Genomic DNA, 12,914 nt, shown 5'->3' with positions numbered 1-12,914 from the left:
TGATAAAATTCCAGATTATAACTATTTAAGTCTTTTGAGTCTTTATGCAAAATGTCATCTTCATAGTATATTTCTTTCTATTTTGAAACTGAAATCATTGCTGGTAAGTGAAGTCTTTAAAGCAGGTGTAATTTCTAATTAGACTCTGATTCTTAGATCATTTCATCTTTAATGTCCACTTACTTGGCATTGTTACAGCTTTTGTCTTTTTCGTTGTATAGCCAAATGAAATATTCTGTGTCCAAGTACCAGTTTCAAATAAAACAGACTTTTAAACACTGATGTTCTGTATTTCCACTGCCGCTTCTACCAGCTAATCAAGTAAAACTACCACTTTTGAATTGGGTTAGACAAAATAGGGAAAGTTCTTACTCCTTCCTTCCCTCTTTTTTTTTTCTTTAAAATTATAGCCGTATCTTAAAGTACTATTGATTTAATATTATGACATTTTTGGAATGGCAGCAGTTCTAATTTCTGTCCTTCTTTAAATGTGAGAACTTACAGCTACCTAATTTTGTCTTCTGTGATTTTACCATCTCTTTTTAAAGCATGTTTTAAATCGACTTCTGTTAATAGGTAAACTTGTAGTATTCTTAATCTCATTATAAAAATGCTAAATTCTATTTTTAAAATACAGTTGATATTCTCAGTTAATAATTCAATAAAATTATTAATTCAAAAAAATTAAGAACATTTTCAATTCCTTTTAAAATGGGTGCTGAAACAATTAATGACTTTATACAGTACACTTTCTTCACTGCGAAGAAGCAAAAATGTTAAAAGTCATTTACTAGGTAACAAAATCGTATTTAATTTGCAAGTAAGATAACTCAAATGAAATAATTTTAGAGAATTATTCTTTGTACCATTTACTTTGTTAATAATGGAAGGATATTTTATTGGAAACATAATAAAATGCCTTATGAAACTTTCCAGTTTCTTCCTTTTGTGGTGGGAGATTATAGAGCATTTTAAATATTAGTTTTATAAAAAACCCTCTTTGGTAGAATTGAGTCTAAAAGCAAGAAACATTTACTTACAACTCATGAAAAGCAGGGAAAAATTACTTTCTGATTTTCGTTTTATGGTAATAATGTTATATAAGTTTTTTACCTGGATTTTCCTTATCCTAAAAGAACTACACTCAAATCTACTACTTTTTAATAGCATACATTTGAAAGACCAATTGATATATATCTTCCACTTCTGTAAGTTGTACTTGAAATAACATAGCATACCAAAAATTCATGCTTTCCCTGAAATAAGTTATATATAATAGTATACAAGTATAAATACCATTTCATAATGGACTGTTATCAATATGTATATGTGTACAACATATATGTATATGTGCATATATATCAATAAATTCATATATGGATATATACTTGATACATGTCTGTAATACTTAAAGTAAAAGATTGTTTCTAGATACTGTTTATTAATTGCTTTTAGAATGCTTTCTATCTAACAGTTATATAAAATAACAGCAATGGCTTGCAGATCAGTTAACTTATAACCTTAAAGTTAATTTATTTCATTGCAGTCATTTAGATTATACTCTCAGGTTGTGATGGCAAAAATTTAAATCATTGCTTTTATTCAAGGAATTAAGAATACTACAGTGTTATCCATCACATGACATTGCTTTCTATACTTTATACAACATAATTTACAAATATTTAAAGTTGCTTATTGCATGATGTCTAGACTTTGGAACTGATTTCTTTTTCTTTTCCTTTCTCTTGCTTCAGATGTTCATCAAGTACATAAAGGTTAGCAACCTTCTCTTTTGCACTATTAAATAACAGGACATGGCATATTAATGCATTACAAAAACTTTACAATTATTGATTTTGGGGAAAATGAGGACTTTATAGAAATGTTTAGAAATGTTATAATGAAAAAAGTGAGTATATTGTTAGATGTTCTTACGTGCTGTCTGCTGGCTTCCCATTTTATGTGCTTTTATTCTTTAGGTTGAGTTGGTATCACATTTTGGATCAGAGCACTTTTGTCCATTAAGCCTTATAAGGTAATGCAGAACAAAATACATTTATTGAGTGCTTTTTAAAAAATTGATAAAATTTTCGATATATTTAAAGTGAAGAAATAATTTTCTCTTACGTTAGTTAATACCATGGAAATAAAAACTGTGAAACTTTCTTTCTTTTGAATGCATTTTGGAAAAATGTCAAAATACCCTCTTTAAAAATTAACCTCATTTTGTATATTTGTTTTAACTTGCTTGCTATTTTGCTATGATGATATTACACAGAAACATTTTAGACTGATATAAAAACTCATCCATTATATTTCTAAATGCCTTAAATAGATTAGTGTTACATTTTAATTGAAACCGTAGATGACTAAAATGTAAGGAACAGCCATTATTTTTAAGTCCAAAAGCCAGTGGTCCTCAAAATATGACCAAAGTTGATGTTTGTCATTTATTGTGAAGAGATTAGTCTTAATGAGTGTTTTGTTTTGGAAGTCTTTAATGAAATTGTTGTTTATATAGGGTATTTGGCACTAGCATGGTGGAAGAATATGAAGAAATTGCTGATTCCCAGTATCACTCAGAACGCCAGGAACTATTTGATGAGGACTATGGTAAGTGACATCAAACAGATGACTGTTAGGTATATTTTTTTTTACTTTTTAAAAATCGAATAGTAATGGGGGAGTATAGATTACTTAAATCAATATGACTGTTGTCTTCAGGCTTTTGTTTTGTTGCTTTTAACTCAACTTTTACTTAAATCTGTTTTCTAATATGATTGCTTTGTAATCGTATTGCTTTCCAAGTTTATCAGTTATTTGTAACTGAAACTCCGTTCTATAATATTAATAGTATAAATTATGATTATATCCCTATGCCAGGGCCAAAAATCTGTTAAACTCACAAGATACTGAAATAGTAGAAATGAGCTTTAATTCCTTTGATTTCCCATGAGCCTAAGAGCAAGCACATTTTGGCCTCCTGTGAGCCATTGAGAAATCATGTGACTCTACAGAGGTGGAGGAAAGTTTTATGACACTCTCCATTTCCAATTTAAGTCCTTGTTTTAAGATGTCTTATACTATTGTTTGAACAATCTAAATTTTCTCAAGCGTGATTGACTAAGAGTTGGTAAAGTATATTGAAAACTTGAATAAAAAAGTCTTATAAATGTGGTTAAAATTCTGGTAAGCATTACAGTTATTTTCCTTGGTTTATATTTGTTTGTTAAATGGTTTCTTAAACTTATGTGCTTTTTGTGAACATGTTTTAGATATATGATTCATATTTATTACAAAATGTTTTAAATGTTAGCTGACTTTGACAGGACAATAATTTGAGCTTTTAAATATGTTATCATTGGAGCTAGATCTCAGCATAATTGCTTTTGTTTTCTTTTTAAACAGATTATCCACTGGATTATAATACTGGAGAGGATAAATCCTCAAAAAATCTTCTTGGTTCTGCTACAAGTGAGTATTTTGAGGATTTTCTCTTCAGTCTACTAAAGCATTTCTCAACTTTTTCATTCTGATACACATGGACTTTTTGTCATGGTATGGTTGAGGAGACTTCTCCCAGTATTGAACTTTGAGTTGAAATAAAAGATATTGTCTTTTGAAAAGTATTTTTATAGAAATGCGATAAGAAAAATATATGAAAAGAAAGAGGAGAGAGACAAAAGCAAGCATAATAAAGGTGTTTCTTCTACTCTAATTAGGCACTCACATTTTGGGGCAAATTCCTTATAGTGAAGAAAGGGCTGTGGATTTTCTTGGGGGAAGAATTATTAAAATAGCCATACAACAGTTAATCTATAAATATGGTTAGTTTGCCATTTAGTTACAAAATATAAAGGGTGCTCCTACCATGATAATAATGAATACCAATAAGAATACTAGTAATAATATACTCTTTGTACACTAAGAAACAGTGAATAAGATATACTAGTGGTTTAGTTTGTTGTTATTCCAAAATATAATCCCAGCCTAGTGGTAGGCTCACTAAGGAGACTACTGGAAAGACCATTACCCAACTGGCACTTTATTTTTCATGGTGAGATTCTGTGTAGGTATATTTCAGTGATGTTTTTGATTATTTCTGAAAAATGTAAAATTAACTAGAAGTAGTTTTCTTTTTATTTGAAAATTATTAATTTAATAAAAACAAATCTTGGTAAAATAGAAGACGAGTTGCTTGTGCTTGTCACTTTTTGCTCTTAGTGAATTGAATTACTTGAATTCCAATGTCAGTGTGAACATTGACTTTATAACTTTTTTAGATATTCAACCAGTAATCTAAATACTTAAGTTGATATTTTGTGTAGCCACAGTATATAGAGTTAAAATCACCTCTTTCATCTCTCCTTTTAGCCTTTTCTTTCTTTCTTTCTTTCTTGCCTCCTTCCCCTTCCATAGAAGAGTGAAGACTTCAGTGGACTTTCTAGGGAATGGGAAAAAGAGTGTTAAAAATACCTGTAGAAGGAAAATCTTTCGTGATTACAAAGTAATATTCAACTTTGTTACATATCAGTTCAGTATATTTTGTTTTACTTTATTGCTAGGCTTCTGACTTTCTAGATATTAGTGATTACATTTAAATAGGATTCCTAGCTATCCAGGCTATTGATGTAAAAGTAAGTCTCATTCACTGCTATGTGATGTAATTTTTTAGGAGTAAAAGAAATGTCTTATCTGTCTGGATATTAATGTTTTTGTTTCCCTTAATTTGCATTCTGTATGTTACATAGTAGTCATTATTCTGTCATTTATGTAGCTCAGTAAGTTGAATTAGCTATTTTCTGGGGTCAGAAAATAGCCCCAGACTAAAAGATCTCTAGCTTCTGGTGGTTACTGGAAAAGAGAGGACACCTTAAGGAAATAATGTCTTACTGTAGTTTCAGATAAAGGAAAAGTGTGTTGACATTCTGGATTTTCTTGCTGTATCTTCCTATGTGGTTAACTTCTAGACGCCATTAAAACCTAACCATAGGTCAGGCGCAGTGGCTTATGCTTGTAATGCCAGCACTTTGGGAGCCTGAGATGTGCGGATCACCTGAGGTCAGGAGTTTGACACCAGCCTGGCCAACATGGTGAAACCCTGTCTCTACTAGAAATGTAAAAATTAGCCAAGCATGGTGGCATGCGCCTGTAATCCTAGCTACTCGGGAGGCTGAGGCAAGAGAATTGCTTGAACCCGGGAGGCGAAGGTTGCAGTGAGTTGAGATTGCACCACTGCACTCCAGCCTGGGAGACGGAGTGAGACTCTGTCTCAAAAAAAACCATAAAAACAAACATAAAAACCAGTCATATATCAGGGGAAGACATTTCCCTGTTTCTATTCATGTCTTTGATCAGTATATCAATTAATTAGAGATAGAATCGTGTTTAGATACTTCTGTTTGGATCTTTCTCCTTGAAGGTATATCAGTTAATTTTCCTTTTACAGAACTCTGGGAGGGCAAGATTATCTTCCAGTGTTCTAGGTATTGAAAGAATTTATACAGAGAAATAAGAAGGGTGGGAGGATGTCAGCTGAGTATCTAAAATGAGATTTAAAATGATCTCCACCTCCTGAAGTTTTAGAACAAGAGAGGCAGTAAGAGCTGAGTGATAAGACTTTATTGTTACAAAACTTTATAGACATGGCCTAACACTGCCGCCTTCTGTATCTGTGTCCTTCTACTCTTCTCTGAAGAGTTTGGGACTGAATTAGCTATAGCCTCCAAGGTGGTATAACTTGAAGAAGTAATTAATAAAGTGGAATGAGAACTTAAGTAGTTCTGATTCAAAGAACTGGTCTTTGGCACAAGGATGTCTGAGTTTGACTGTAATCATCACTGCTTTCTAAATTAGCTTGAAATTAGCCCATTTTGAAAGTAGTTTTTTTTCTTGTTTTTAATGTGTACATAGTATCCACAAGCTAGAATTCTTTGTTTTTAATCTTAATAGAAACTCCTTTTCTTTTTGCTATCAAGTAGTTGGTAGTTATAGGAAATATGTCACCGGAATACTTTGCCACTGCTGAGAGTTGGATATCAAAGAGCATGCACACTGCATATTTAAACATTCTTGATATTATATGATTTACTTAACTGCTAAAAAGGGAGAAGCTGTTATCTTAGAGCAGCATTCTTGGCTTTGTGTGTATGCTTTCCTGATTCTTTTGTTTATGTTCTTGAACTAAAACATTTAAATCTTTCACTTCAACAAGATTTCTCCATATCACTCTGATTTTCTTGTTCTTTGTCATGTGAATTTGCCAGACCTCTGCCTGCTTTGATATTGGCGCAGGTCTGCCTTTGCTCTTAAATATGTGTTTTTTGTTTCTGTTAAAATCACTATATCTGCTAAAGGGAGATAGGTGCATGTGTATGTTTAAGAGAAAATGTAGTTTTTACTTTTTAAGTCAAAGTGTTTTATTTTTGTGGAAAAAATGTAGATGCTAGAAGGACCATTTTCCTAGAAAATGTGGGCATGCTTCATAGGTAGTACACATAGGAAGAAGTCTTTTTTTGTTGATTTATCTTCTGTTGTATCATATAAACTCTTCAGCTTCAGCAGCCTGAACAAATGTTTGTTTTCTTTATCAAAAAGAGCCATTGGAGCACTGAAGACTGAGTAAATAATATGGAGATATTTGATCTTTAGGACCAAATATTAGGAGCATTTTATTCCTAAAGGAATGAGGTGGGATGAATAAGTTGCCCAATTCAAAAATTTAAAAGTTGACTAATCCAGGAGAAATTAGGGACTTTTATCTCTAGTTTGGCAATTATATTCAAAGATGTTATTTTAGTCTATTTTGAAGGTTTTTTAATGGCCAGATAATCATGATGTATACAGACTATCATGTGTTTGTATACAAATTGAACATAGAATATTCACAATTCTGCTTTCTCTCAAAAAAGATACATTAGGCAATGTTCTTCAAACATGGGGAAGTTATTTTAGGTTAAATGGACTGAGAAGAAATTTGCTGCATTTTACTTTTGTTACCAGGTTTCCTGAAATGATGATAATAAATAATATTTTAAAAGGGTGAATAGAAGGGTCTTCTTTATTGTAGGTACTGGTGTTAAAATTTAGGTTCAGAAATAATACTGTAAAGCTGCTTTCGTTACACAGATACATTGTCTTCTTGAATTATTTAATAATGAATGTCAAAAAATTTGAAATCTCAGGTAAGATCTCACTTTGAAACACAAAGTATATAAACTGTTGGTTGCACAATTTGAGTTTTGTGAAGCAGTCAGTTTTGACTGTAGGTGGCAGTGTAGGTGGGGGATCATAAATAATATTGCAGTATTGATTGGCATTATAAAGGGTGTATGAGGAAATAAGTTTCCATTCCAGACTTCATCTTGGTTTGTGAGGGAATATGGAGTTTCCATTTTTGTTATTTCATACTGCAGCATCTCTTTAGCTTAAGTAAGAATCAAGGCCACTTCTGTTTATCAGTTTGCCAGGTCAAAGGACAATATTAAAAATGTTATTTAAGCATTTTAAAATGGCAAATATCAAACCTTTGTGTGTTATACTAATGATTAGAAACAAAGTACCACTACTTTGTTGACTTTCAGAGTATACACTTATAATTTTGTGAAGATCAACATTATAGCTGATTCCTAGCTATCACTTTAAAACAGTTTAAAATCTGCAACTACTTTCTCCCATCCTAAAGCATTATTTTTACAGGATGAGCTCCAGGCAGCACTCTTTGGTTTACTTGCAATCTTCCTAATGTAGTAGATTTTTCTCTCTTAGATCCTTTTCTACTTTTCACATCTCTAGTTTTCATTGAAAAAGTGATGAATACTCTGTGGATCGCTTTTAGGAAAGGAGATTAAGACAGAAATAATGTATGATGATTAATATGTAGCCCCTGCCAGATCTTAGTATTTTAGTAGTAGGAGTACCCGATACCAAAGAATTAAATTCTAGTGGAATTTCAAAGGTTAGATTGGGAATGAAAAGGTAATTTCACTTGAAATTACATCACATTACTGGAAGGAAGGTCTTCTATTCCCAGTACCAGTTTTTTATGGAGTTCTGATATTTTGTTATGCTCATGTATAAATATATCTATGTAGATACTGAGGTTTGTACCACTTTTTCATGTAAATACCCTCCTCCAAAAGAGTAGTAGGGTTAGCAGGTATGCAGATTGCTTTTTTACAACACTTTGCTTTATGACCTTGACTTTTCGTTAATCTGCCCCATCCCTATCCCCAACCAATTAACTAAAGAATTTGTATGCTTTATGATTTAAAAAGATTGCAGTTTTGGCCAATGAGTTTTTTAAAGTCATCAAAGAGATTTGATTATATGCAATATCAATTTAGAATTTAACCATATTACCATAGATATGATAGACTAATAGTTGAAAATATTTTCTGCTTTTTTTGGATAATCTCTGTTTTGTTTTACCTGTGATAATCACGTAATGTAGGAAAAGCGTTTGCTTTTTTATTCTAAACTGTAGAGAATTTTTAAAGAAAAATAGGTTTTTCCGTAAAATAAGAATTTTGATCATCACATTTTCTCACTGTCCCGGTACAGACTGTATGTTGAGTTATACTTGAATTTATAATATGCTGAAGACAGTGTTTTGGTAAAGTGTCTAGGGTAGTTTTACAAGAAAAGTATATTTAAGGCCGGGCGCAGTGGCTCACAGCTGTAATCCTAGCACTTTGAGAGGCTGAGGTGGGCAGATTTCCTGAGCTCGGGAATTCGAGACCAGCCTGGGCAACACAGTGAAACCCTGTCTCTACTAAAATACAAAATATTAGCTGGGCGTGGTGGCATGTGCCTGTAGTCCCAGCTACTCGGGAGGCTGAGGCAGGGGAATTGCTTGAACCTGGGAGGCAGAGGTTGCAGTGAGTCGAGATTGCTCCATTGTACTCCAGCCTGGGCGACAGAGCGAGACTCCGTCTTCAAAAAGAAAACTATATTTAAATATAAAATTCCTTTTGAACATAAAAATTTAGATACATGCTTTACACTTTTGGCTAAAATTTATTTGTGTCCTATATTGGACTTTAGTTGTGAGGTGAATGCAAAAGTAACCAGTCAAAAAATGCAAAAGATCATTCTAAATGATTTTTTGACTATCTGATATTAATTTATATTAGAATATTTAGGTATTTGGTATTTTTTCTGATTGAATTTTGTTTTAGATGCCATTCTAAATATGGTGAATATTGCTGCTAATATTCTGGGAGCAAAAACTGAAGACCTGACAGAAGGTACCTAATCATTTTATGGGTCTTTTAAATAGCTGGTACTCCAGGGGTCCTTATGTTTAGGAAAATCAAGTAATGAGTTAAGAAAATTTGATTTTTTACATTTAGAAATATAGAAATCAGAGGAACTTATCAATCTTTATTATTCATTGTTTATTTGAATTTCACACGTTCTTTTTTATAAAAGGATACTGTCTATATAAAACTTATGAATTTGCTTTTTGACTTCTGGCTCTAATATTAATAGCAATGATTTTATTCCTTATATCTTTGCTGAGATTTTGATGTCCTAATGGTACTTCAAGTATATTATTCTTTCATGTGTTAAATAGCTACTTGATTTTACAAAGCCATCTTTTCCTTAGAGAGTGGCAAATAAGAATATTATTGGCAAGAAGAAACAGTCTTGCCTTTTTGTTTTTTAAAAAATGCTTAGATCCAAGTGAACATTTAAAATGACTCATTTATTTCCTCTCATTCTCTTCAACAACTCTTTCAATATCTAGAAGGCATATTAATCACATAAGATTACACAACATTCATAGTCATCTGACTTGATTTAATTATCTGAGAAATTGAGAAACAATATATATTACTTGTCGTGATCTTATATGATCATTTCTTCCTAAAAGAATTTTGATTTTTTAAGAAAAGGCTGCAGTAGCAAACCAATTGGCTGTTTTCTTCTCTTCCAAGAAATTTATTTGTTTTAGTAAAATATTTTCATGGTATAGCTTTTAAAATTGAACTCAACATTGGGCATCTTTCTTAAAATAGGAAATAAAAGTATATCTGAGAATGCCACTGCCACAGCTGCACCTAAAATGCCTGAATCAACTCCTGTTTCAACTCCTGTTCCATCTCCTGCGTAAGTTATAATGTGATATTAAATAGAATTTTATTGCAATTCAGGGTTAAGTATATTAGTATAAAAAAAGGAACTTGTGATTTGTGTATGAAATGATTACCTGTAGAGAGCTCTGAATCATAGGATAGACATTCTGTGGCCACTTAGAAAATCTTTGAGTTGCTTCTTCCCATTAGTGTACATGCATACTGGGAATATAATTCAGATCAAACTTTTTTTTTGAGGGGGTATTATATATAACTTTCATTATTCACAACAGTGACTCTTCTCCATATTGCAAATAGTTGACCTTACTCTGCAAGTATAGGCTTGAAGACAAATTTTAAAGGCCCCCCCACCTTTTTTTTTTTATTAAGTTCAAGTTTAAAAGCATTGATCTGTGGTATCCCTAGAAACTACCAAAATACGTAGAGCAGTGGTTCTTGAATAATGTGTTTGCCACACAGCAAGCTCTTAACTGTTTCATTTCTCTGAATCATGTAGGCCTTTCCCCAGGTTGCAGTGGGGACACTTTGGGCAGGGATATAGCTAAATAGGTAATAGATATAATATATACTCATTTTTTGTCTTTTCTGCCAGAGGTGTTACTTTTTTGGTACCTCTACTTCTTATCTATAATAAATAATAAGCTTATAATGATTTGGATAATCAGATAGTTATTGTAGACTTAATTTATATATATTTCATTAGATACACTCCCTACACAACTTTGCAAGTCCTTTATCTTAGAACAACTCTACTTAAGAGTATAATATATTTGAATATGAACTGCTTAGTTCAAGATAGTATGTAATGAGACCTGCAGTGGGTATGCTTTGAACTGCAATTCCTGAGAACTATACTATTTCAAAAATGAGATTTTGATGCTTTGAAAGGCATAGTGAGAAAATTATATTATCCTGTGTTAATCCTGAAAAATACTGGAGATATTTATTGGGTGATTAGAGAGAAAATATAGCATATGTGTTATTGATTCCTAAAAGGACCTAAGAAATCTGTTGAGGATAGAGACATTCTTGGTGTTTCTAATTATGTGGAGCTGTGATTGCTGTTCCTGATTTGGTAACTAGGTTTCTTCAGTTAACAACACACTATGTCATATTTTTCAAAACGAAATAAAACTAATTTGGTTATATATATATGTATACATTTTAAGACACATACATATATGCACAAGTAGATAGGAATATTTGTTGAAAGCTATAGTCACAGGCCAGTGTAGCAGTTTTTATTTTTCCATATTTTTAATAGATAATCTTTCCATAATTTTTTATTCAATATTTCTTCATGTTTGTCTTACATTCTTTTTAATGCTTTTGAAGCAATCTTTTGAAGCAAATGCATGAAAATGAAGGAATCCATGATAGGATGTCACTGTTAAAGTTATGGAAAGCCAACTTATTTTCTTTTCCTAGGTTTTAGTAAGATTTACCATGTGAATTTGAGAAAAAATTTTTAAAGTATATTTCTAATTACAGTGTATAATGATGGTATATAACATCTATATTCAGTATTTTTTACCAAATTCAATTTAATTTTTCTCTCCCCTTCTTCAAACATTACTTCTTTTTACTGTCATAAATTATTTGGTAGAAAATATATTACTTGAATATGTAAGAAATATTATTAGAGACTAAATATATATGGCTATAAATATCCCAAAGTGTAGTCTAATTATGTTTTAATTTGGTCCATTTACTGTTTTACTGCCAAAATGAAAGTCTACCTCATAGATACTGTCTATTTTATTACTTTCTTCTGTCTTTGCTATTGTGACATTAGTGTTTATTTGAAGACATTTCCTGGCATGCTTAGTAATTTTTCAGAATGGGAAAATGTGTGTTTGAGCATAATTATTTTTGGTATTTAAATTACCATATTTTTTCATATTGGACATTTTGTGTATAAGGCTACACCCAGTAATTAACTATCTTTATCTTGGAAGGAATCACGAGCATTATAATTTATAACACTGTCCCCATAAGCTTCATCCCCCCACTCTCCTGTATGCCACATACATACTCCACAGCCTCAAAATGAGATAGAATATTAATAGTGGTGCTAGTAGTTTAATAGCAGCACTATTAGCATATCATAAGCCAGAATTATTATTAAAGTGGTTAAGTATTTGGCTTTTAATAATAGAAGATTAGCCTAGATGATAGCAAAATTATTTTAAGGAGGGAGATATGTTTCTTGTCCTTAAAGCAGATAATCCTATGTGTGTAGGGGTGTGTGTGTGTGTGTGTGTGTGTGTGTAATGCTGCATTGGAGTTCCTCAAATCATTCTTAGAAAAATTATGTTTGAGAAATCTAGCTGCCTTTTGAAAATAGGATATTCAAGTACAAAGTGCACTCATAAGTATTAAGAATCCTAGATTTTAGTTCTAGCTCTGGACCTTGTTTAAACTAGCTTATTAAGCTAGCTCTTAGTTGACTTACTTTCTGATGTATGAGGGATAGTGAAGCTTGTAAAGATTCAGTGGATATTTGTGAGAGGAAAGGTACACTATACATTCAGTGAATGGAAGTATTCACTTAGAAACAATTCTTAAACAGATTAAAAGAAAGCAAGTTTGATATGGTAAATATGGTGGTTTGAGTCGTCTGGCTAGTCACTTGATTGTAGTATTTCTGTTATTTCTGAGCAGTATTTGTTTTTATAATAAAAATGTTTTGAAGGTGGAAAATTTATCCAAAAACAACTTATATTTCTTCTATATTTCCAACCTTTAGTCTTGTGTATGGATACCTTTATTTTTCTTAAACATATTTCAACTTTAGACTTCTAAGTAAGTGAT

At 31.7% G+C, this 12,914-nt stretch overlaps 1 protein-coding gene across 5 annotated transcripts in view; it reads left to right on the top strand.

Annotated features, from left to right (window-relative positions):
* Positions 1-12,914, top strand: part of SUCO (SUN domain containing ossification factor) — an 82,362-nt gene that overhangs the window by 45,685 nt on the left and 23,763 nt on the right. For 3 of the 5 annotated variants that reach the window (XR_496605.3, XM_073011789.1, XM_007989491.3), the window contains 6 exons: positions 1,755-1,775; positions 1,980-2,035; positions 2,522-2,613; positions 3,409-3,474; positions 9,180-9,248; positions 10,023-10,113. Coding sequence is in view for 4 of the 5 variants with exons in the window: in XM_073011789.1 (XP_072867890.1) it covers positions 1,755-1,775; positions 1,980-2,035; positions 2,522-2,613; positions 3,409-3,474; positions 9,180-9,248; positions 10,023-10,113 (395 nt within the window). In the remaining variant the exon portion in view is untranslated. The remainder of the gene's footprint in view (positions 1-1,754; positions 1,776-1,979; positions 2,036-2,521; positions 2,614-3,408; positions 3,475-9,179; positions 9,249-10,022; positions 10,114-12,914) is intronic. The other 2 variants (XM_073011790.1, XM_007989492.3) reach the window with 1 other exon arrangement.

Source organism: Chlorocebus sabaeus, chromosome 25 (genome assembly GCF_047675955.1).
Source record: "Chlorocebus sabaeus isolate Y175 chromosome 25, mChlSab1.0.hap1, whole genome shotgun sequence".
NCBI lineage: Eukaryota > Metazoa > Chordata > Mammalia > Primates > Cercopithecidae > Chlorocebus > Chlorocebus sabaeus.
This window is presented reverse-complemented; position numbering and strand designations above follow the sequence as displayed.